The sequence below is a fragment of the Eschrichtius robustus genome, chromosome 17 (assembly GCF_028021215.1).
Source record: "Eschrichtius robustus isolate mEscRob2 chromosome 17, mEscRob2.pri, whole genome shotgun sequence".
NCBI classification, from domain to species: domain Eukaryota; kingdom Metazoa; phylum Chordata; class Mammalia; order Artiodactyla; family Eschrichtiidae; genus Eschrichtius; species Eschrichtius robustus.
In genome coordinates, this window is record NC_090840.1 from 65,702,669 (window position 1) to 65,729,493 (window position 26,825).

The 26,825-nt window shown below is 41.6% G+C and overlaps 1 protein-coding gene across 1 annotated transcript in view; it reads right to left on the reverse strand.

The window, feature by feature from the left end:
- Nucleotides 1-2,267: 2,267 nt before the first annotated feature.
- Nucleotides 2,268-26,825, reverse strand: part of EXT1 (exostosin glycosyltransferase 1) — a 290,191-nt gene continuing 265,633 nt past the window's right edge. Inside the window, exons 5-11 of the mRNA XM_068526280.1 lie at nucleotides 24,711-24,843; nucleotides 22,395-22,513; nucleotides 21,022-21,117; nucleotides 14,848-14,937; nucleotides 9,211-9,371; nucleotides 6,628-6,799; nucleotides 2,268-2,826 (exon numbers count right to left, since the gene is read on the reverse strand). Of these exons, the coding sequence (XP_068382381.1) occupies nucleotides 2,641-2,826; nucleotides 6,628-6,799; nucleotides 9,211-9,371; nucleotides 14,848-14,937; nucleotides 21,022-21,117; nucleotides 22,395-22,513; nucleotides 24,711-24,843 (957 nt within the window). The 3' untranslated portion in view covers nucleotides 2,268-2,640. The remainder of the gene's footprint in view (nucleotides 2,827-6,627; nucleotides 6,800-9,210; nucleotides 9,372-14,847; nucleotides 14,938-21,021; nucleotides 21,118-22,394; nucleotides 22,514-24,710; nucleotides 24,844-26,825) is intronic.

A 26,825-nucleotide genomic window follows, 5' to 3' on the forward strand; every position in this document is an offset into this window, starting at 1 on the left:
GTTGACTGAGAGATAACTCCTGACATCCTACAGAGATGGTTATGATTTGTCAACTTGCTGCAGTGAAATACAACTCCTGCCTAAGTGAATTAAAATTACATCTTACTGTTGGGCCTTGCTGATTTGCTAAGCATTGTTCTATTCCCAGATGTAGGTTCAAAATGGGAAAAGAACATACTGGCCAGCATTCCAGAGAGATGTGCTCTGAGAATGACATAAAATAAAACCATGGAGATTTCAAGTGGCTGAAAAGTATGTCAGACCCTGTTCTCATTTATAATTACCATCCTTTTTTTTTTCTTTCTACATAACATACATTGTTTGTGGAGAATATGCCCTGTGAGTTTTGCGACAGTAAATCGGGCAAAACAGTTCCCTGAATCCATTCATGCGACTAACTGGTACAATGAAGGACACAGATCTGCAAGCCAAGACGACAACATGAGTTGCAAGTCGGCTTGGGGGTCGTTTAACAAAAACATCACATTCATTTTTGCAAAGGAGAAAGATACAAGAATAATTCGGCAAACCTAAAGAATTAAATACAAATTTGCAAAGGCCAGATGAATAAGGATTAACTGCTAACCCTTTAAGTTGCTGAGTGTTGCAACTTAAACGGCATGAAACCTATTTGGGCATTTTATAGAAGGAAACGAGCACAAGCACCACGGACCTAAGAATTATTTTTCAACAAATACTTAAGAGATAGTCATATCCACTTAGCAGAAAATGTCACATGTATGAGAGTGGGCTAAGGCTGGGTCAAATTGGATAAGAGAGGGATTTAGGGAGCTCTTCTGAGTCACCAGGCTGCAGAGAAAAGCCCGTCTTTCATTGAAGTTCATTGCCTGTGCACCACTCACAACACAGAATCAGGACACGTGGGCTCTGGTCCTTGCTGTCACTAGGTAGCATATTGAGTCACTTCTCCAGTGCTCAAAGCTCGCTCCCTCCTTGCATTCTCTTTGAAAGTTCCTTTCTCTCTTCCAGATGTCTACAGAACAAGGATGAGTTAAAGTCTCCTGGATTTACAGTTTCCACTGACCTAAGCCAGGCACTTGAACATAATTCTGTGATGAGACTTTCTTCTAACCCAATGCTGGAAACACATTTATGAGATGTATGAGAGTTTAGGGGCAAAAAAAAAAAAAAAAAAAAAAAAAATTAAAGTGTTTCTTGTTTATTCAGCATAAGAGGACCCAATAATGTCTTTCTCTTCTTTATTCTCTCTTGCCTCTTCCGAGTAGAAGCAAGCATTTAATCTCAGAAGTCTCCATCTTTTACAATGGAGTTAAGGGATATATATATTTTTTTCAGTTTGTAATTGCAATTTTATAATAATCAGAAGCTCAAAGCAGCATTTCCAGGGATAGAAATGTTCTTTTTAACAAGAAGCACAACTAAACTACAGATTCTACAGATTTAAAAATTAAAATGAAATAAAACAGTATTCACATTTGTTTCTGATTATTTTGTTTGCCAGATTCTTGCTCAAAACACTGTTTGGCTAAAAGTGGTATCAGGGTCCCAATGGTGAGATACACACTCCGTTTACTTCTCAGCAATCCTCAAGTTCAATGGTGGGAATTTCAACATTATTACTTCTTCTTCAACAGAGATTCTTCTGAAACGAGGTTTTCACAACCATGAAAAGAGCCTGTCTTGTGACTCCTGCTGAGCCAACGATATACTCATTCTTCCTTTGCCTTGAAACCAAAGCCTTTCCCCAGCCCTACCTAAGGAGACGTGTGTCAGTGGTTGAATGTGTAATCTAACCCACCCCCGTGAAAAGCACTAGGTTACTACTGTGGGTCAATACTTCCATCTCACTAACGTGCTGGTGCATTGTTTGCATGGTTCCTTGCGTAAACTGAACACTTCTTAACTACACTAGCGTTTTCTTGGTACTAACTTCCCGCACCCCCCCAATGAAAAAGATGATCATACTTCTTTATCCCAAACATAAAGTTTTCAGTTAGAACCGTCTACCTGGAGGTCATTATACTTTTTCTCATGCAGCAACATTTTAGAGATAAAAGTTCAAGTGGATCTGCAAATTCAAAATGGAAAACAATTTGCTCTGGCAAAGCTGAGTCATGAACTTGTCTTATTTATGCTTGGTTATTTCTTGACACGGGGTAGAGTGACTTATGGTTTTTTCCACGAAGTCCGAGCTTTTCGAAGCTGCAGGGCACCCCGCGCGACCGACGGCAATGCTGTCTGCGGGAAGAGGAACAGCAGCTTTGAAATATTCACAACCAACACAATTTTGATTAAAGAAAGAACTCTGGTTTTTAATAGTTTTGATCATTAAAAAAGTTTAAACCTGCATAGCAATCATTTCAAAAATAATTATTTAATGTTCCATAATTAAACTGTACACAACCTAGTCTTGGGACATAGAAGTCAGTGAGGTGAGTCTGGAGCAGTCCTGTGCAGTCCCACGAGTCAGGAGTAGAGTTTCCATTGGCCTTTTTATTTTCCTTTATTTTCTTTTTTTGTCACTTTGATCATCTTAGTTTATCTGGATACTTGGCACAAGCTAGCTCCGCTGCTGAGCGGATCTGCACGGGGAAGCGAGAGCCACTGACCCCATCCTCTGGCCCTTCTTGCTCCCCTCCCCCGACTCGGCCAGGTTCCTCAAAGTCGCTCGATGTCTCGGTATTTCTTCCGCAGAATAGAGACCTGGTCTTTAAAGAGGACGGGGTCGAGCCTCATCTGAGAGTGGATCAGCGGCATGTAGCCAAACCAGCTGGTAAACGTATTCATGCAGCTCTGTCGCTGGGCAAAGTGGTCAGGGTCAGCCCAGCGGGAAGCCCGAGAGGTCTGGGGAAAGGGAGAGAAAGAGGGAAGACGATGAGACAGGTGCCAGGTGAGATGGACACACGGCCGTAAACGAAGTCAGGCTTATGGGCACGCAGTAGGCCTCAGGGTCTGGCCTGGCCACCACGCCAGCCCCATCCACGTGCCTGGTGAAGACGCAAGCATGGATCCGGATTTTCAGCCTCGCCAGAAGATCTTCCCGAGACCTGCCACGTTTCCCAATGCCCCAAACATACAAAGATCCACAGGGACTGACACATTCTCTGGCCCGTGAAGGACCTACTAACTGAATCGCAACTGCTGTGGTCACTAAACATAAAACTTTTCTTTGCACTTGGGAGCAAATGCGATGACTAATAATGTGTTTATGGTTTCACAGATAATTTTCTGAAACCCCTCTGTTAATTTGGTTGATTCTGGGTAAGAAGAAAGATGGCTGCCATCTCTTCAGCTCTCCATGTTGACCCTAAGGTTGGTTAAATATTTTTAGACCGTCTAAATGACTAACACTGATTTAAAAGAATGCCTTAAGTGACTTGAGTGCTGAAATTTAAATAGATCAACTAAGCATAATGTCTTTAAAATCGTGTTTTTATGAAACAAGGAAAAGGTGGGCTGCCCAATTATGTCGAAAAAAACCCACAAACTCATTTATGTCAATAGGCCACTGTTGAATGGTGTATATATATGTATGTGTATATATGTGTGTGTGTGTGTGTGTGTGTAATGTGTTTGCATCCTCATGTATTGTTAGAAAATACTTTCATAGGAAGGTACATTTTGCTGTGAGAATCACTCAGAGTCACTTTAAAACCACAAGTGTCAATATGCTTGAAAGAAAGCATCAAAGGTAAATACAAATGTCAAGTTATCTTGGAGCAGCAGAACAACAAACAAAATACTATTTGTAAAGTGTTTTCATGAGCTCATTTGAGCCTCGCAGCAACCTGGTCGAGTTATCTACCCAGGTAATAGCATCTCCACTTTACAGATGAGGAAGCAGGTTCAAGGAAGTTAAAATTGTTTGTTCAGGGCTAGAAAGGGGCAGAACTCAGGTTTCCTTCTTTACCTTTTGTACTAGAGGAACTCTGCTTGGTAAATCAGAGAGAGTATCAAATTAAGCTGACCAGTTGAGTCCATATCAGAGCCGAAAGTCCCAAAGGTACCTCCATTTTTCTCCTAATTTGGGATGAGCTTGCAGGCCATTTCTGATTGGCCCACTTATTCCCAAAGGGCTAGACCCACTACATCCCGGTGAGTGCTCACATCCGCAAAGGGAAACACTGTCAAGAGCCTAAGCTCATTCTTATTCTCTTACAAATGAAAAAAAAAAGAGTCCAAGTGAATCATTCAAGTCTCTTTTTTGCCTCTTGATTTTAACATTTATTTTGGGTCAACCAACATATTACAGAAGATATCTTTCCTGTGTTACAAAGGCATAATTTTAGAGCACGATATCCATTTACTTCACCAGTCACACAAACATTCAATAAACTAGTGTATATGATGGGAAGAAGGGGGCAAATATAGCACATATCTAGCGAGATACGTCTAGTTAGACCTAAGCCTAAATTCAGATTTGTTCCAAAACATGTGTAAAGTCACTAGAAATATTGGTTTGGTAGAATTAGGCAAATCTATGAAAAGAGTAAAAAACCAACCCCTAAGAAACCATACGTTATGAGTTCCACCCCTAATTTGTGTATAACCTCAGGGGAGTCCAGAGGACTCTGAGTTAACAATATTAAAGGAACGGTGTATCTTTAAATGAGATAATAAATATGAATATGCATGGGTACTCAATACATTTTGCTTGAATTTGAAAAGTCTTTCAGCCTTAAAAATGACAAATTCTTGTAAATCCTCTCGCCCGTCCTTTTAGTAATTAGAGGGAAATAGAATTTTCCACTAGATTCTTTACTTTGTCCAGTACCTAGTACCTAGAACAATGCCTGATAACCTGTACATATTTGGTAAATATTAAATTATTAAATTTTATAAACTTAAAATCCTGTAAATTTTTTGCTTTTACTAAATTCAGAGAATGAAAAACCATCAATTGTGTTAACATGAGGCCTGGTTACATTTTCCTCTGCAAAAGCTAGATTTATATGTCATTTTCAATAACTGTTAGAACAAGGTACATGGAAAACCCCCCAAATTGAACTGATATAACTACATAAGTATGTCCTTTTAGGCTGACTCAAATCCTGCTGGATTCTCCATGATTTAACTTGGGTAGATCTAAATGGTCTTATGGTTTTTGATTTCGTACATAGAGTACTGGGCTCTGTCCAAGATGAATAAAAGGACCCTGGGGTGTAGAAGAATAAATAGTGGAAGAAACAGAGGCCGGGATTCAACTCCAAGTTGTCTCTAATCCTGGGTGACTTCTGGCAATATGCTTAAATTCTCTGGGTCCTAGTTTTCTTACTTGTAAAAAGAGAAAGTTAGATTATATTTCACTGAAAGTATCTTTAGTAGTAATCATTTGTGACTCAACACTGTATTTTACTTTGGCAAAAGCTTTCATACATCTGACCTCAACGCTGTGAGGTAGATTTCACCATTTCCATTTTAAAGATGGGACAATTGAGTTTCGGAAGGTAACTGACTTGCCTACAGCAAACTAAGTGCTTGCTCTAGAACTGAAAATCAAGTACTATGACTCCTCATCTGCCTCCACAATGCGCATCCAACTCAAGAGCAACCACTAGAAGGCTGTGTTGAGAGCATTATTAGTTATTGATTCAATAAAACACCTAAAATAAACTTGCATAAAAAAATTCTCTTTAGGTCTTTAACTCTGGAGAAGAGAGGTCTTTCTTATGCCACCTGGTAGGTCACATGAGCGCTTTTATTTTTTTATTCAACTTTTATTGAAGTATAAATGTTGTGTTAGTTTCAGGTGTACAGCAAAGTGATTCAGTTATACAGATATATATTCTTTTTTAGATTCTTTTCCATTATAGGTTATTACAAGATACTGAGTATTGTTCCCTGCGCTATACAGTAGGTCCTCGTTGTTTACCTATTTTATACATAGTAGTGTGTATCTGTTAATCCTAAACTCCTAATTTATCTCTCCCCACACCCACTATCCCCTTTGGTAACCATACTTTGTTTTCTACGGCTGTGAGTCTACTTCTGTTTTGTAAATAAGTTCATTTGTATCATTTTTTAAGATTCCACATATAAGCAATATTATATGATATTTGTCTTTCTCTGTCTGACTTACTTCACTTAGTATGATAATCCCTAGGTCCATCCATATTACTGCAAATGGCATTATTTCATTCATTTTCATGGCTAATATTCCATTGCATATATATATATATATATATATATATATATATATATATATATAGTCACATCTTCTTTATCCATTCATCTGTCGATGGACACTTAGGTTGCTGGCATGTCTTGGCTTCTGTAAACAGTGCTGCTATGAACATTGGGGTACATGGGTATTTTCGATTTAGAGTTTTCTCTGGATGTATGCCCAGGAATGAGATTGCTGGATCATATGGTAACTCTATTTTTAGTTCTTTTAAGGAACCTCCATACTTTTCTCCATAGTGGCTGCACCAATTTAGACAGCTTTTATACTCCTGACATACAGATACTCTTGACTTACATCTTCCCAATTACCCACGTCCAAACATACACTCCCTCAGAGCTTTTGGATGTGGTTTGTTTCCTGATATCTTCTCATTATGCTTCCTAGAGGAACAGTGAGTCCTCATTACCTCAGACTGAGTCACCAGTGAGCAAAGCAAGGGGGGAGAGTTCTCCTTCTCTTACCTGTCCCATCATTGTCTCCTTATACTGTTTCTTCTGGGTCACTTTGATTGGAGGCAATTTTGTCACAGCAGACACCAGGAAATTCATGAGTATGTCCTCACAGTTGGCCAATTGGTCCACCATGTTCTTCAGGCTGGCTGGCAGGTAATGGGTGTAAAGGTAGTGATAATATCTGTACAAACCAAAGACAGGTTTCAGCAGGGGTCATCATTATAAAATAACAGGTGGTCTTCTTTGACAGAAACCACATACTCGTTCTTTGAATCCCTAAACATATCATGGTTGATGATGACGATGACAATTGTCATTTATATGGTACATACTATATACCAGGTAATGTTCTAAAGTACTTTACAAGAAATGCCTCATCTAATCCTTATAAGAAACCTATCATGTAGGTACTCGTATTATCCCTGTTTTACAGATAAGGAAACAAGGTACAGAGAAGCACACAGATGCAGCTATTGCTTGCCCAGGCTAACTTTAATATCAGGCTGGTTGGTTAGAAACCAAATACTTAGATGGCAAGAGAAGTTACTTACATGTGATCCACATATCATTACAAGTTGCTTTACACTTTTAATTATTGGTTTAATCAGAACTGTATTCAATACTATTCCATAACTCTGAGTTCAACAGTATAACCATTCCATTTTTTCTGGCCTGTAAGGCATGTGTTTCAACACTTCTACAAAGTGTTTTCAACACAAAACACTTCTTTTGTGTTTCAAAACCCCAACCAATCTGGTGGTCAATCATTATGGAGAACCCACAATTTATTTGAATTATTTCTCACCCTAGTATTTTTTTTGGAGGAATATATAGCATATATTTATTGGAAAAATCATTTGAATGAATTTGGTTCACTGAATGGTGGTGGCGGGAAGAAAGAGGTGGAGTCCTGAGATCAAGATTCAGTCACCCTAATGCTTATATCTTGTGCATTTCCAACTCCATCCTTGAGATGACAGGATTCTCTATTTTTTTACTAAAAAAGACCAGGTTAAGATTGGTGTGTTCAGCTTACCAAGGAGGGGATTTCAATAATGATTGAGTCAGGAACATTAGCCTTCCACACTCATGAATTTGGCCATCTTACCTGAGTCTCCTAGCTTTAAAGACCAAATCTATGCAAACAGCTCCCAAATTTATATCTCCGTCCCTGACTTTTTCAACACACCCTTTTAAATGTCCCTACATGCCCAAGACTGAACTCCTGTATTTTCCCTAATACCTATTCCATCTACACCTTTCCCCAACACTGTTGATGGCTTACTACCCTATGCTTCTAGTTCTTCGGGTCAAAAACCCTAAGAGTCATCAAACTCTGTATCCAATCTGTCAGGACATCGTGCTGGAGCATCTTCAGAATATGTCCACAATCTGATCACTACTTCCCACCTCTGTTGCTCACTTCCTGACCCAGGCTCCATCATCTCTTGCCTAGATAATGTCAGTCACCTCCTAATAAGTCTCCCTGCTTCTCCCCTGGCCCCGTTATGGTCTATCCTCACCACAGCCTTCACAGTAGATGCCTAAAACATAAGAAGGATTGCTCTGCTCACACCCCTGCACCGGCTCCCCACATAACTTAGAAGATGGTCAAGTCCTCATGATGGAAAGCAGGGTCCTGCATCCGGGATCCCATGACCTCTCTCACCTACTTGGCCCTCACTCCACTCTGGTCACATCGGTCTTCTGGATATTCCTCCAGCATCTTGTCTCAGGGCATCCTTTCACACTGCTCCCCACGCCAGAGCGCTCTTCCTACAGGTATTCTCCTGGCTGACTTCCTTTCTCCTTCAAGTCTCCACTCAAATCTCATCCGTTCAATGAGGATCACCCCCAACCTGCCCCTTCTCCACCTTTGCCCTGCTCTGCTTTGTCTTATCTCCTAATAGATATGTTTTTTAATTTATTTATTTTTATTTTTGGCTGCCTTGGGGTCTTCGTTGCTGCACGCGGGCTTTCTCTAGTTGCAGCGAGTGGGGGCTACTCTTCGTTGCGGAGCATGGGCTCTAGAGCACAGGCTCAGTAGTTGCGGCACACGGGCTTAGTTGCTCCACTCCGTGTAGGATCTTCCCGGACCACGGCTCGAACCCGTGTCCCCTGCATTGGCAGGCAGATTCTTAACCACTGCGCCACCAGGGAAGCCCCTCTCTTAATATATTATACAAGTATTATGTATATTGTTAGAATACAAAGCCTGTATGGGCAGATAGTTTTTTTCCTATTTTACTCGGCGGTATATCCTAAGCACCTAGAACAGTGCTGGGAGATGCTCAACTAAGCGTTTACTTTGTTGTTCTTCTACACATTCAGTTACTCAATACACTCTGAGTACGTCTCCACACCTCAGAGTCACTGAAGATGCTGCTCTACCATAGTTTCTAAAGATGCCATAAGCCAAGAGGTTTTACCGATTTCAAAGATACACGTTGGCCACATCAACAGAATTGAAGTGGGGATTTTTCAAACTAATTTCCATTAAGGTTGTTAACAAGATTTGGCCCAAGGTCCCATCTCTGCAGCAGCCAGAAACTAATATAAAAAGCAATATAAGATGGTGTCCAAACTCCTCACTTGTGGTAAAGAGCAGCTCCCGTCAACACCATGGAGTAGTCGTTCGTCCACTTGGACGTGTAGCCCCACCGCTCCTTCGAGTTATCCCAGAAATGGCTGCGTGCAGGGTACCCTACAATCCTCTCGGGGAAGCTCTGCCACACGGTGAACGCAAAATCCACCTGCAGGCAGAACACAAGCCAAACAAGCAATCAACGGTGTTAACAAATGTCAACAAAACATCACCTTCCCCCTGCTAATTCGTAATGTGAAATCCCAGGACTGCTGCGTAACATTAATTCCATGTATTCATCAGCAAATTAAACTGACTGCTTGACATTTGGCCCCATAATTATGCACATTTTAATGTTTTCTGTTAAAGAAACTTCAGATTAGTGTGGAAATGAAAGAAGGAAAAAAAATACATTGGTGGATATGTCCTTTAGAAATCCAGTCTATTCAAGCTAAAAAGTCAAAAAATCAGTTGCTTCCCCCCCCCCCAGCCTCCAAAAGATATGTGAGCACTGATTGATGGGAGGCATAAATGCATCTGTTTTATAAACAGGAGCAGATTTTCTGTATACATCTACCGTATGAATATATAGCATACATCATCACCAGCACACAGCAAAGCCACAGTGACTAAAATCAAAGCATCCACTTAAGAGCCAGAGAAAAGATGTTTTAAAAGCACACAAGTTCTAACGGGAATACAAAGCAGGTATCATCAAGAACAGTAATTCAGGCCTCTCAGGTGTGAGGATACTCAGTGCAAGGGAATTTAGAAAACACATCCACAGTGAAAAATCACTAGGAATAAGTGGGGACAGACCAAGATTATTTTTAAAGGAAATGCAGTGAAATGACTTCCTAGTGCTCAAAATAACCCAAAGCAGGTACTTCTGAACCTGCTGCAAACTAACATGTGTAATTAGCAAATAGTCTGTTCTCAAATGTGTAAACTCACTTTTGACTTTCTATGATTCTTTGATGAATGACACATAAAATAACATACAGAAAGTAAAAACAAAACAAAACAAAACAAACCGCCCCCCCCCCCAAAACCCAGTAACAGCAAACCATCATATAATGGTCATAATTGTGTAATGCTTATAATACAACAGGCATGGTTATAAGAACTTACATATTTTATTATAGCCATGTGAGGTGATTGATAGTAACTAAAATTGTTGTGGTAATCCTTTTGCAATATATACATATATCAAATCATGTTGTACACCTTGGACTAATACAATATTACACATCATTATATTTCAATAAACCTGGAGAAAAACAAAAGAAATGATGCAAGCAAGAATTCTGTAGATCAAATGATTTAAAATACTGAAAGAAATAATTGTAACTCTATTTCTTTCAGTTCTATTTTCTTTCAAAAATGAAATCAAAATAAAGACATTTCAGATATAAAAAAAAAAACAACTTACATATTTTAACTCATTTCATCCTCACAGTAACCCTGTGAAGTAGGTAATTTTACAGTCTCCAGTTTACAGAGAGGGAAGCTAAGGATATGGAGGTTCAAATAATTTTTCTGAGTTAGTAAGTGGCAGAGCCAAGATCTGAACCCAAGCCATCTGGTTTCAGATTTGGTGTGTGATTTTTTTGGTGTGATTTTTGTTTTTACTGTTAGCATAGCTTCCCCTTCTAGCTCTGTTGCTACAGTGTTGAAAACAATTTATCTTATACAGGTTACACATGCACCCAACAACCTTTGCCCTATCTCTTCTTGATAAGCAATGCAAACGGAATTTTCATTTATTCCACAGATATTTCAAGTCTTGGCACTGTGATGGTGGCTGAGTGATGTTGGCAAGTCCAGTTCCTGACCTCCCAGGGGTTCAAAAGCAGAGCAAATAACCGTGCACAATAGCCCAAAGGTGGAAACAACCCAAATGCCCTCAACTCATCAATAAATAAACCAAACATGGTATATCCATTCAATGGAATATTATTCAGCTGTAAAAAGGAATGAAACACTGATGCGTATGCGTGCCACGACGTGGACAGACCTTGAAAACATTATGCTGAGTGAAAGAAGCCACACACAAAAGGCCCCGTATTGTGTGATTCCACTTACATGAAGTGTCCAGAATACACAAATCCATAGACACAGAAAACAGATTAGTGGTTTCAAAGGATAGGGAGTGACTGATTAATGGGTTTCCTTTTTGGGTAATGAAAATGTTTCAGAATGAAGTAGAGGTAATAAGCATACAACACGGTGAAGGTATTAAATGCCACTGAATCATACACTTGAAGATGGTTAATTTTATGCTATGTGAATTTTACCTCAATTACAAGACAAAGCAAATAAGCCTAGATCAGTATTTCCCAAGTTTTCACCATATGCATAACCATCATCGCTCCTTTTCCCACATTCCCACCACATATTCGATATAACTTAGTTTAATATTTTTCTTTAAACAGCATACTCTTTCTTTTTTTAAGCCTCATCCTAGGTAAACATATCAGTGAAATCCTAGGTTTGGGAAACACTGGCCTGGGTGATCTGTAAGGGTCCTTTTATCTCTGAATTCTTGGGGCTTAGTTAGAAGACATGATTTTTGTAAACAGCCATGAATTTAAATTTTAGTTTAGGAGATTTAATTTAGGAGATTTAGTTTGGTGCCCTGACTCAAGATAAGAAAGCCTTAACAATATAGCTTTTTCCCCCAAACTATAATACCTGGGGGGAAACAAGTAGGTTGTTGGGATACACATTAAGGAAGCGTGGTGGGGTAAGGGGCGTCTCAAAGTTAAAAGATAGCAGGGGAGTGGACAGTATTTGCCAAAAAACTGAAAGCAGGTCGTGATAACCTGCACATCATCACTGGCGTTCAATACTAATGGTGCCAACTCATGGGATAGTACATTATGCAGCCCGTTATCAAAGAATCAGCCTGGCTGTCAGCACTCTTCGGAGTTTTCCATTATCCTTTGAAAAGGAGACGCATACACCGATGGGGTGTTTTCATCACGTGAATTCCTTACTATCTCAAAGCCGTTTCAAGTCATTTCAAAGCAGCTCAAAAGTAAATTCCAATAAAACTATGATTCTTGTGATAGTTCTGCTTTCACGCAGCTCATTAACACATCAAAGGAGGCAAAGGTCAGCTTATGGCCTCTTCTCTTAAAAACTAACATCGGTTTTCTTTCGAGAATTTGAAGCAACCCAGATTAATGTAAATAACTATAAACCAACTCTATCTAATACCCTTTGTAGGACACTGTTTAAAAATCTATCCTTAATACTACAGAGAGGCATTTAAACAAGCTAAGAATCCTTAGAGAGGAAATAAAATGAACCAACATCTATTCACCTAAAAAAAAGAGAAAAGAGAAACCCTTGTCCTCCACCATGTCAGGCAACACGACTGCTCCACTGATGAGCCAGAAAAGTAAACAAACCAGACGGCCAGCGTCTTAAATTTCCATCTCATGCTCAACCCACGCTGACTTCTAATTGCTCCACATACAGCACAAGTTCTTCCCAGCATGCATTGAGAGGCTGGAATTGCTATTCTTTGAAAAGAAATTCACCAGCACGTGGCTACATCACAGCAGCTGAAAGTTATTTTACCGTGGGGCAGAGAGAAACAAACCCGAGTGTGAGATCAACTGCTCTGTGCCCAGCGGAAGATGAGACATCAATCAATACTTCAGGTCATAGGGTAACGATTCAGGTATATGCTGTAGTCTTGACAATACGTTTCACATGGCAACGTGCTGCCTTTCCTGTTTGCTCTCCGAGATCCACTCTCCGCTCTTCTTGCCGTGCCCTACGCCTGAGACAGTGGAAGTCTATGGACTGCATAACCTGGTCTTCCTTGCCAGCTGGTGGCTGATTGGGTTAGGTCAATGGGAGTTGCTGGCAGGAAAATGGAGGTGGGACAGAGAGAGGACAGTATTTCTCCCCTGCTCCCCACCCCAGCTCTGGCCCCAGAGTTCTGGTAGGTGCCACACCCCTCCATGGTCATAGCTCTTGTAGGGCAGCCTCTTCTTCCTAGTTCCCCCTCTCAGGGACACCGGAAACACTGTTTCCTTCCTTCACTTCTTCAGGCCTAGAAGTAGGAGCTGCTTCAAGCTCGTGCCACTCCCCAGGTGCCTCTCCCTCTCCTGTGGCGTCCTTTAACCCCACTCACCTCCCTAAGTCATCCTAAATCCCTTCATTTGAGTCACCTGATTTGAATTGTTTGCTGCCAGGACTCTGGCAGCTACAGGCAGGAACTGTGTAATCAAAGTACCTGGCAGAGACCAGAACAAAGACACCCCTCAATAAATACTTGTTGAATGAATTTGCTCCGGGGATGCCAGCCTCCCTTGCAGGAAGCAGGAGAAAAACGCAAGCTGGAGCGTCCCATTCCTTGTATTCCATTGCAGTCATTCTCTCTGAACATTAAGCATCTCTCCCCTTCCCCCCACCTCTTTCTCCTGCCGACTCACACATGACACAATTGGCTGTGTGCTCACACTTTAATCCGCACAGCACGCATCCCTCCAACAACACTCATTCACCAAGTATTTATAGAGCTTTGGCTGCACAGAAAGCCTTTAACCAAGGTGAGGCCCAGGACATTTTGTCCTGGGGTGATTTTGGTTGCCCTTACACAGAACGTCTGCTCAACTCCATTTGATGGAAACTGGAAGCATCCATGGAATTTGAAGAGACACAGAGACTGCTAGCCCAAGTTATCATGAGTCCTGGCTATGTGGGCAGCAGGCCGTTAGAATCAAGACTGGCATCCAGTAAAACAGCCTGCTGGTAAGTGTCGACATTTAAATTGAAAAGAAAACGAATATGAATAAAAAGGAATAAAAGAAGGGGAACAGGATAAGTAGCTAAGTCTCCAAGCTTTTTAGCAGCTACCATGAATAATGTATTTGTGATCTACTACATGTTTGTGTAACTGTCTTTGGTCCCCTCTACGGTTTTAAGTGCGGTTTCAGAGACCAATACTCATTCGAGTTGTAAAAATTGGTTTTCTAGCATAGCTATCTTTCCTCTTCTCTCCCTCCCCCTCACACATTGCTCTGTGCAATCTTATTTTTGGCACAAATACCTGAACATCTGAAATAGCAGGGATCTCCATCTCAGCCTTCAAGTGAAACCGTTTGCTCTCGTGTGGGTTAAAGAAAATGCACACTTCCAACCAAGATGGAAAAGCTGCCTTTAGAACCCAGAATAGTGTTCCCCAACAGAGTCAACACACGCCCACACAGGCGTTAGCAGAATCAGGAAAGATGGGCTCCCAGAGCGTGGCTTCAAGAAAATGCTAATCAGGTGCCCCTGCCCGCCTCCCCTGGGTCCCTCTGCACACCTGCCTGCACCTGCACTGTTAAAAAACAAACAAACAAACAAACAAACAAAAGGAGGGCAGGAGGGAGGGGTGAGGTGAGGCACAGCCTTGCAAATGAGGAACCGATTAGCAGAGGAAACAAAGGGGAAAATGCCCTCATCAGGGTGCCAGGTGGCGGCAAGGTGCTCACAGGAACCAGGTTGATTCAAACCGACTCTGCAGGAAGCTTTGAAAAACGTTTTGGGCTTGGCCAAGGCAAGGGCAAAAGAGGCGCTGGCACCTTGGGGTTTGAGGCGACTGCCCGCAGGGCCCTCTGCCCCTCCTTGGTGAGGCTGCTTACCTCCGTGGTTGAAAGCACAGTGTCCTCGTCAAGGCTGAGCACGGCGTCTGTGACGATGTTGTCATAGGGCAGAAAACGGCTGCTCATAACCTGGGAGGCGGGGGAAAGCAGGCAGGAGGGAAGGAATCGGGGAAAAGAGAGGTAAATGGACAGTCTTGTTTTCAGGAAAATTTCCCCCATCGTCATCTTCACAAAGGATTTTCCACCACCATGTCACCTCTCAAAACAGAAGGCTTCCGTTTCCCATCTGTGCAGATCCATTTGGTCCCACCATTACTGGGCACCTACTGTGTACAGACACCTTGCTAGTCAAAGGGAGTACAGAGGCGAGTAAGAAACATTCTCTGTCTTGGAGGAGTTCATAGTCTGCAGGGAGACCAAGATGACCAAGAGAACAAGATGCGGATGATCGGTCCTCGCCTGATACGAGAAATGCCGGGAGACCAGAGGATGCAGCAACCAGCTGCTTGGAAGAGCAACGAAAGCCTCAGAGTCACATTGAATCAGGACCTTGATGGCCAGGAATCCACTGGGGATAAATAGAAATGAGGCCTAACAGACAGAGGGCTCAGTAGATGCAAAGGCACAGAGGGGAGAGCCAGCACTCTGAGGCCAGGGAAGAGTGGATGCACGGAGCAGTGATTCCAAGTGTGGGACACACACCACTGGAAGGCCAGGTCATTTTAGGAGGTGCAGAGACAAACATTTAAAAATTCTACTCTTTATTTATTTTAGCTCAGAGAAGCAAAAATATATACACATATATATTAGTAGCTATAGCAATAAAAGGTACTAGTATTCAAAAATAGTTTCATTAAAGTGAAAAGTAAGCTGATTTAAAGAAAAATACTAAACAATAGAACACGTGGTCCATGGATTTAGGAAACTGTGAAGGTAGTATAAAGTTTGGGCAGCACCAGGATAAGGCATGGTGAGGTGAGTGTACGTGTGTGGGTGTGGGTGTGCGTGTGAGTGTGTGTGTGTGTGTGTGTATGTGTGTGTGGTGAGGGTTTGGGGGATGAGGGGATCAGTTGAAAAACTGAGACTGAAGAGACTACCCTATGACAGACCCAGCATGAACTTCTGTGTTGAAGTTTCTGTAGAATACCTAATAAGAATGAGGATATAAGAGTAACTAACATTTTTTAAAACATTTACTCTGTGTCAGGGAATGTTCCAAGTTCTTATTTATTTGTTTGTTTATTTAGTTGCAGCACGCAGGATCTTCGTTTTGCGACATGCGGGATCTAGTTCCCCGACAAGGGATCGCACCTGGGTCCCCTGTATTGGGAGTGCGGAGTCCTACCCACTGGACCACCAGGGAAGTCCCGGAAATGTTCCAAGTTCTTTATGTACATCATCTCATTTCATCTGTATAACAACCCCATTTTATAGGTGAGAAAACTAAGGTACAGAAATGTTGTGTCTTGCTTAGGATGGACCCACCAGCACACCATCCCAGATGGTGTGATTCTATAGAGCACCTCAGCCCTATGCTATACCTGTCTCGGGGTTGAAAGGACCTCAAAAGTGAATGTCAGCACACATGGCAATCTCACAGTCACCACTTCCTCTGGAAGGTACATTAACTGTTGCGCCATCCTCTCTCAATTCCTACGTGGAGACTGAGAGAGAAGACACTTGCCATCAACTTTCAAGGCACAAAGGCCAGGGAATGAAGCAGTTGGATGCTAGAGACAAAGCGAAAAGGGAGGCACTTAGCCCGGCTGCCAAGGCTCAAAATCTAAGGACCCCTCCCCACACCCCCCAAAGAAGCCCAAACTATATTTACATCAGGGAGCCATCTCATCCGCAAGCCTCATCTCAGATTTGGTTTACGTGCCGGAGAAGCTACTGGAGGGCTCACATCATTAAAGGATGGAAAATGCCCACTAGAACCCATCTGTGGGAGCTCAAGGGATATACCTACACTCCAGGCCCTGCTCCTACACATCTGCCAACTGGGTCAAGTGTTTTTTCCTCTTTCTCGGTCTTCCAAAATAAAATACAAAAGCGATCAGCAACCCCGTATACACAGGGCTCAGAAATCTCAGCCTGAAGCAATTCTCCTGACACTGTTTACATGTCCACTAACTAATGCAGAAGTTATTAGTTGCCAGCTTAGTGATGCCCTGACCTTTCCCTTGTTAAGCCTACAGGGGAGAGCTGCAGAGACAAGGCCTATAAATTCAAAACAGAATTTTCCAGCCAAAGCAGCAAACACATCAATTTTAAACTCAAGGCTAGACATGGAAATTTAAAATGGGGAAGGAGGAGGACATATGACTAGTTTCCCCGTTATGGGCCCAACCACTGGGTTTAAAAGGATCCATTTCCTTTTTCTGAACTTGCTTCATCAATAAGAGTTAAGAGCCCATAAGTCAGCCACTTCTAAATCTAGTGTAGAAACTAGAGGCTCTCTTTCAAATACCCTGCCTCAGCTACGTTCCAAAAGTTCAGTGGATTAGCATGAAAGGAGCCAATGTACTTACAAAGTCAATCCTGAGGGAGCTGGGTTTTCCTTGTTAGCTCATTTAAGAAATACTTAGCTACCATGTAACAGCCCAAACCCTTCTAGAATGAACACACACAACTAGGAAATGACCTAGGCTCAAGAAGTTCCCTGTCTAGTAGGGAAGATAAGAAATGTTCACAAGTAATAATACAAAGCACAATAAGAGTTGACATTTTTCAAGCACCTACCATGTGCATCCACACTCCTAAGCAGCAATACATTTACATGTACAGTATCAAACCATTTGATCCTTTTAGCTAACCTGTTAGGTGTTATGATTTCTTCCATTTACTGAAGGAGGGATTGAGGCACACAGAATGAAATAACTTGCCTTAGGTCACATAGAGGAAGTCTGACCCCAAAGCCCATAATACAAACCATCACTTTACAATGCCCCCCACACAGAAGAGGAGCTGACATTTACTGAATCCTGAGTGTATAACAGGTACAGGGCTGAGCACCTGTAATGCAGTATCTCATCTCATCATCAAAATGGGCCCAAGTCTTAGCGTCCAGGTGCCCTAGAATACAGAGTCTAAAGCAAGACTTAAGTGCAAATGCTTTACCAGGTGGTGCGGTCCCAACGAGGGAAAAGGAACCACATGACCTACTGGATTCAGTGGCCAAGGTGAAGTCTAGGACTCAACAAATGGCCAGAAGCCCAGACATAAATACGGCTGGGAGAATGGGAGGTAGGTATCTTATAAGACACATCTGATAAAGTCTACAAGAAAGGTACTATTATTATCATCATCATCTTAGAAATAAAGAAACTGGGACTACTAGCTGGGAGTGAGAGTATAAAATCAGTCAATGAGTCTGTGCATAAAAATGCAATACTAACCATAGGAGTCAGAATGGCTCCCAGTCGGTCAGTCAGAATGGATCCTATTTGAATATCCTGACATATTCAAAGAGAGACTTATCTACCAGAAGGAGATCTAGTCACCCATGGAAGCATAAAAAAACAAAGAATTTCCAAGTTCAAAGTGAAGAGAACCCATCTGAGCACTGTTCAGGGCCTCAGGCATTGGAACTGGGGAGACAGATATATGGGGTTGTAGGCAGGAGATTTTTCTGTGCCAGTCCCTTTTGTGAAACCATACCTATTGGTGAGATGAATTCATAAGGGTAAGTAAGACCGATGCCAACAGGCATGTGATTATTCTCATCCCTCCCTTTCCTCATTAAGTGCTTACCAATCAGCTCTCTGATAACCACATTGCTTGACTCCAGTCCTATGAAGGCTGTGACTGTATCTGTCACATTCACCACTGTGTTTCCTCATGTTGCCCAGCACACAGTAGGCAGCATACACTGGAACTCAATAGATAATGCACGGATCACCTTGTCCACGCACGTGACAGTTACAATTCTCAGTGCATACTGTTGAACTATATGAAATGCCCACTTGTAGCCACCCAAATGATGATTTCAAATGGTGCAACCTAATACCTTGGTCGTTCTTATTCTGGCTCAAAGAGGGTTTACTTAGTGTGAGACAATCTCTCATGACCTAACTCTTTGGGGACTGACGGAGGAAGTCTCTTAGATGACAATCTCAGTGTCATTTAATAAGAGACTAATTTCCTCACAATGTATAAGATCTACAAGAAAGCCACCAGCAGAAGCTTGAGAAAAAAGAATTCACCTCTGGCAGCAAAGAGTGGAAGATATTTCAAAGAGGAGGGAGCATGTGAACCAGGGCTTAAAGAATATATGGGAATTTCAATAACAGAAATGAACAGCTGAGGAAGGATGGTCAAGACTTACAGCAAATGGGAAAGACAACACTTAGGGGTAGGAAGGGACACAGTGCTGTTAACTGTGACTGATGAAATCTACAGAGGAAAAGCAACGAGAGAGAAGATTGGGAAGGCCGGCTAAGGCCAGATTATACATGGCCTCTGATGTTAATTGAAAGCATTAGCAAAAAGACTCCCTTAAGGGCCATGAGATGATTAAGAGGATCATTCTGTTCTAGGCAAAATGAACTGGAGAAGGGAAGCAGGGGCCAGCTAGGCAGCCAGCACTCCTGAGAGTCTCTGATGGACACCTCAAAACAAAAGTAAGGTGGAAATGTCCTTTTTAAGATAAATGTTAGGAAGAACCACTATTCTCAAAGACACAACTAACTCAGATTAATCAGCTAAGCAAACCTCATGCATCACCACAACCATCAGCAGCCTCATCTTCATCCTCATCATTTCCAGAAAGATTACCATTGCCAGGCCCTGAATTTATTTACTCCTCATAGTACCCCACGTGTTATGTGTTATTATTTCCATTTTGTAGATGAGGAAACTGAGGCTCAGAGAAGGAAGGTATAGTCAGGGTCACACATCTCCTGAAGAGTTAGTATTAGGACCCAATTCCATAAGCCTACGGCTGTCACTATGGAAAACAGTATGGAGGTTCCTTAAAAAACTAAAAATATAGCTGCCATATGATCCAGCAATCCCACTCCTGGGCATATATCCAGATAAAACTATAATTCAAAAAGATACATGCATCTCTATGTTCATAGCAGCACTTGGCTTCACAACAGCCAAGACATGGAAAAAACCTAAATGTCCATCAACAGATGAATGGATAAAGATGTGATACATGTGTGTGCGTGCACACACGCACACACACACACACAATGGAATACTACTCAGCCATTAAAAAGAATGAAATAATGCCATTTGCAGCAATATGGATGGACCTAGAGATTATCATACTAAGTGAAGTCAGTCAGAAAGAGGAAAACAAATAGCATATGATAACACTTATAAGCGGGATCTAAAATATGACACAGGGACTTCCTTGGTGGCGCAGTGGTTAAGAATCCGCCTGCCAATGCAGGGGATACGGGTTCGATCCCTGGTCCCAGAAGATCCCACACGCCACGGAGCAACTAAGCCCGTGCGCCACAACTACTGAGCCTGAGCTCTAGAGCCCACGAGCCACAACTACTGAGCCCGTGTGCCACAACTACTGAAGCCTGCGCTCTAGAGCTTGTGCTCCACAACAAGAGAAGCCACCGCAGTGAGAAGCCTGCGCACCTCAACGAAGAGTAGCCCCCGCTCGCCGCAACTAGAGAAAGCCCGTGCGTAGCAATGAAAACCCAACACAACCAAAAATAAATAAATAAAATATTTTTTAAAAGTTAAAAAAAAATGACACAAATCAACTTATCTACAAAACAGAAATAGACTCACAGACATAGAGAACAGACTTGTAGTTGCCAAGAGGGAGGGGGATAGGGAGGGAAGGAATGGGAGTTTGGGATTAGCAGATGCAAACTATTATTTATAGGATGGATAAATAACAAGGTCCTACTGTATAGCACAGGGAACTATATTCAATATCCTGTGATGAACCACAATGGAAAAGAATATGAAAAAGAATATATTTATGTATAGTTGAGTCATGTTGCTGTACAGTAGTAATTAAAACAACATTGTAAATCAACTATACTTCAAAAAAATTTTTTAAAAAAGCCTATGGCTGTCAAAGCAGAGGACATTCAGAGACAGGTATGGTTTTGGAAAAACAGTCCAGGCCAGCACTCCCAGAAACAGGAGGAAGATTGGCTAAGACCAACACTCATGGTGCCCCACCAAAGACACGAAGATTCCACACTGATTCCACAGTGAGGTCCCCTCTGGTCCTACCTTGCTTTCTCCTTCAATCACGATGACAGGCACAGCAGTGGCTGGCCAGCGGTGTTTGGCTGGAAGAGGCTTGTCACAATTCCATAGAACTATGATCTGAAAGGGACAGGGGGTCATGAGATGGCTTGGTAAGGCTAGATTTACATAGGCCTCCCACCCAAAGTTTCTTCTTACAGACAGAGAGAGAGGAGATGGGGATATAAGCAAGGCAGGATGGCAGACCTCAAAACTGAATTTAAAGTGAGTCCACTCCACTCTGTACACCTGAAACTAACACAACATTGTAAATCAACTATCCTCCAACAAAAATTTAAAAAATAAAAGTGAGTCCACTCCTACACAACCCTCAAAACCCGATCACTCTAACAACCAAAGAGAGGGGACAAAAAGAGTAATCTAAGAAAAACTGTGTCAAGGGGGTAGGAGAAAGCTGGGGAGGAAAGAAGTCATTTCAGGGTTGCTGGTTTTTAACAAAGTGTTTTCCGAAATTCTGATGTCTTATGATGACGAGTAAGATAACAACCCTGATCAAACTGAATAAAAATGCACACTGAACGTCGGCTATGCATTCACGCTACACCAGGCAACATGGGAGAAAGAAGAGAATTCAAGACAAGACTGGCGTGAGCTCGTGTTTTGGATTCTCCAGGATGGTTGCTGATTTCCTGTGATCCTGTTATTTCCAATAAAAACGACGTTTAGCTCCAAAATGCATACTTCCACGTGATTCCATTCTTTTGTCATGTGTAAACCTTCTTGTGTAATTTACAATTCAGAAAAACCACCGTTAAGAGTACGACAGCGATACCAATTTGGAAAACATTATTACCATAGGTATCATCTTCCTTTCCCAATTTTATAATTAGTCACGGTGGCCGTGAAAGAAAAGTTGACGCCTCCTGACACCAACGAATTGGTTTCTGCTGTGGAAACCTAGTTTTCTGGGTCCTCTCCGTGGCCTTTCTGATGTTCCTTTATCACTCTGACACGTAAAAATGAAATAATGTGCCTATGTATTCTTTAAAGAGTGTATTGGTGTATATCGGGCTGGCCAAAAAGTTCGCTCAGGTTTTTCCAAAAGATGTTAGAAGAACCCGAATGACCTTTTGGGCCAACCCAATATTTAACTTTATCCCAGGGCAAAGATCTCTTTGTAACCCACCCCTTACCTGTACCACATTTCACTTTCAAGAACCTCTAAGCTGACGAAAAGGGCATAACGAGGTGTGACAAAGGAAAGGGGAGTAACGGGGCACGACGCGAGAGGAGTCTCCGGGAGCACAGCGCGTAGCCGGGAAGGAACAGGGAGGGTTGGGGGTCTCTGGTCCACTGAGCAGGAGGGGGCAGGCACCGTGGCCAACACCTCCACTCACCTGAGCACAGTATTGGGATCTGGCTGCAGCCACGAGGAGTTTCAACACTGGCTGGGACTGAGAGACCAGGGGGGTCACCGCGTGGATGACTGCAGTGAATTTGGAGGGGGGCTTTAAACCTGAAACAGAAAGGGCAGAGAGGCCTAATGAAGCACTGAAAAACAAGACTTAGAAAATTAGTCCTCTCCACTCCACTGCCTCACCCTGGAGCTGATGATGTTCCCTTCTAGTGTATTTTTCCTCTGCCTCTTGTGTCCTGACGGAACAAAAACAAGGTGAAAAGCTGCTAGTTAACTGCTGCCTGAGTCTAGGGACCTGGATAATTTACAGTTCAATGCCCATTTCCAGATTCTTCCTTTGACAGTCGTTTCCTTCCTCCCTTGGGGATGCATCTTTGATCTCCCTTCCGCTTTTTAGGCACCCAAAGTCTAATTACGCACACACACCACTACTCACCACTCTCTACCCAAGAAAGGGTCTAACTCTAGTCACTTACGTCTTAGGATGGATTTTTGTAAATGTGCTCTCTCTTCCAGGATATTTGCATCTGTCTTACTCTGAATTATGTAGTTAAGGGGTTTTTGCCTGATTGATACTATTTCAGATAATAACTAGCAAGTGGTAAAGGTTAAAAGAACAACATCCAGAGCATGAGTGTCTATGTCTGAAGCTCCGTTCCACCACTGAGTGGTGATGGGATCTTGGAAAAATTACTTAACCCTCTGTGTTTCCACAGCTGTGAAATGGGGCTGATAGCAACAGGATCAAAGTTATGGAGTTGTTATGAGAATTAAATTAAATGAGTTAATGCATACAGAGCACTTAGAACAGGACCTGCAAACAGTAAGTACTCAGCGTGAGCTTACCGCTATCATAATCACCATCATCACTATTTTAGAGTAGAAGCTGCTCTACTCCCAAGAATCTCTTCTTTGTGTACCAGTGACACAGCTGAGAGGAAAAGTATGTGGTCCAGACCTCTGCCAACTGTGCGCTCTGAGGCCCGAGGTGGAAAGGTACTATAAATGTACAAAATAACAACTGCCACCAAAGAGAGAGCAGTGAGATGGCTTCTCCCCCGCAAATGAGTTTTTCCATGAGAACCCACTAAGAAATTGGAGACAGGTTAAAAAGCCTCCCAAAGCTTCATTAGTTTAGAGCCACTAATTTCACATTTTAGTAGTTTAAGTATGAACAAGACAGTGCAGGGACATTCAAGTTAAGCTTTGGTAGTGACTGGATAAAGGTAAGAATCAGACTATATATATCTCAAAGGATTATACGAACGTTTTGCAGGGCAAATTATACCATCCGACTAGTACTTTAATTGCATGTTAGAAAGAAGCTAGCTTTCCCACTATCTAGATACACATTCAAGGCTTTGCCAAGTAAGAAGAATAAATATGATGGAGGGGGTTCCCTTTTTTAGCAGTGAGGACAAGTCAGTGCTTTAAGATTTTCCTCTAACAGTTTAAGAAGCATCAATTACACACTTCTAATGTGCTAGCTCTGCTAACTCCACACAAAAATCTGGAGTCTTTTTGCCATATCGACTTGAAAGATGCTTTATTATCCCAGGGTTTCTCAAATTTGGAACTATGAATGAGGAGACGTGTCCAAGATGTTACTAACCCTAGAGCGAATGGGGCTCCAAATACGTATACATCTATGGCGGTAACAGTCTTTTGCAAAGCTTCGTCCCTCTGCCGGTTCCCTTTTCCCCATTATGACTAGACTAAAAGCTGCTTGAGACCAGAGCTTGTATCTCCTTTGACTTTTTATTTCTACCACCTAGCATTGCATTAACATGGCACAGAAGAGGGGCATAATAAATATTGAATGAAGTGAATAAGTTTCTCCCCTATCATATATTCTTAAATCTTTTTCCTTTCCCTTTATTAGTTCGGTTTTTCTTTGGTCTGAGACAGAGAAGTTGGGATTGTGGAGGAAAAAAAAAAAAGTAGGGAGAGCTATCCTAGCTCCATTTTATATAAGATGAGACTTAAAATTATAGTGAACCCATTGTCATGTTCAAAATGATCTGTAATTTGGGAAGCCTATTTCTCAAAAAGAAATGACTCTGCTAAATGTAAAGTACAACGGCTCAGGTAAGAAAGGAATTTTTCACTTTGCAATGCTCTGCTGGATTTATAATTCTTGACCTTGATACACCGTTCAGGACAGGGCTCTAGAAAGCAGTCTCCAACATAGGATGATACAAAGACACCGCGGTGGAATCGAAAAATCAAGGGACTTTAGTTCTGGATGACACCTGGCGGGTAAACCAGAATAGCTCCCTGGAAGGCACTCACTTACCTAAATTAGCATAGTAGTAAGGGAAATCTCCCAGATAAGATGAATACTGTGGTAGGACGAACAATCCTCCAGGATGTTTGTTCCATATTAAACTGTTACGGGATATGTGCTTGAATATTCTGTCCTGAATAATCTAGAAAATGAAAACATGGCACATGGTGAGAGGAGACGGACGGTATCAGATGAGGAACACAGTCAATCCAAATTTGAGGGCTGATGGCACTCAAAGTGGTGAGTCTCCTACCCCACCCCCAACTTGATTCTTCATTGAAACAACCCGATTCTTCACTGATTCTCTGACACAGAGTGACAGAGCAATGGAAAAGAGTGAGAGAGAGAGAGATAGAGAGAGAGAAAGAGATGAATAATGGCTAATCCAATTTCCTAATTAAACTGCAGTTTACCATAAATTCTATCTTGTCTTTCTATAATAATAAGTCCACGCTTATGTCAAAGCAGAGTGTGTAGAAGAGTTTCCCTGATGGCTGAGATCTAGCAGTGCTTCCAGATCCACATCAGGAAGATCTGTTCTCAGGGCACACAGACGTCCATATGGAGACTGAGCTGGGAGCATATGGAAGGCACAGCACATTCCCGAAGCAGCTGAGGTTTTGATCTGTTCCTTTAATTCAGGAGGCAGATTTATTTGCTTGACATATCTCATTGTCCTTTCAAATTCAAGTGTAGGACTTTGGGGTACTAGTTAGCTGAAGTTTTTTCTACCTTTCATCTCAAAAAGTAGTGACTTAACAATTGCTCAAAACATCCTACATAACAGGACAAGAACCATGGCATATGGAGAGTAATGATAGCCAAGCTAGTTCATTAGTTTCTTTGGACTTGAAGACCTCGCAGATCATTAAATTCTACATTTCGAGTCAAACATTCTCCCATCCCGAATCATTTGTCAGATGAATGTGATTAGTCCACTTTACAGTGGACTTTCAAACTCTTGTAATTATACCATCCACTCATTAAGATATGATTTGGCAAATAATTAACTTGATACAGAATTTCATGTTTTCAGCAATTTTTTTGTACTTAAAAAACAAAAGCCTGGCATATATCTTTAGAGATTTAAGACCTAAATCATCATTTTCCAGGTCCCCATTTAATGCAATGTGATTTTAAGTACAGACCATTTTAAATGGAGTTGTATTATTTGCTAAGGTTATTACCACCCTCATCTCATCCCACACGGTGACTAGACAAGTAATAAAGTCAGCTGCATTTATCTTTGCAAACCTTATTGTGTTTATATTTCTTAATGAGAGAGAAGGAAGCAAGGAGGAAATTTAGAAGAACTCAAAGATCTTAGTTCAATGATTTCTGCATTTTCTCTTTTCCCCAGATCAAAACTGCTCATTTTATATGGATTGGCAGAGGTTTCTAATTTGGGGAAGATTTTAGGAACCTTGCTCAAGTGTTAATGTTTGCTCTTCGTGGTTTAACAGAGATGTGTTAAAATGCTATTGTCTAGGCATTAATTGTAAGAAAATTGTCATGGTTGTGAAGGGTTTTTACATGGCTAGCAATTTCACTTTGTACACCAATTATTCCAGTTTTTAATTATTTGTACCTTCCAATTCTACTGTCTACTTGTTTTCCTTTATAGGTTTTCATTTAGATCCTCCCTTTTTTTGCTTTCCAAATTTATGTCCCTTCTAGCATGTGGTTGCTTAAATAAGTTTGGATATCAAGACACAGAAAACATTGACAATGGACGGTGTCATAAATCCGATCTACACACAAGTGACATGGAACTCACAGATGTCACAAATTGGGTCCCTATTCACTTTGGGTCTCTGGGTGGTGTGATTCTCAATGTCATTGACTCTTTTTGATTCAGTATCACAACATTGTCATCTTTTTGAAGTCAAGGATATGATAAGTTATAGTATTCCTCTGAAGTATCAAAAAGCATTTTATATTCTCTTCAAACAGGGCGATATCAGCAAAGGTATAAGAGCAATAGCAAATGTTGAATTTAACCCGGGTCAAGCAATTTGCCACCTTTATGACTTACTATCCTCATACGTAATAAGTAGTAAAATATCACATTAATTATAACAACGTTTCAGAATCTGTTAGGAAAGGTTGCCTAAATCTTCATAC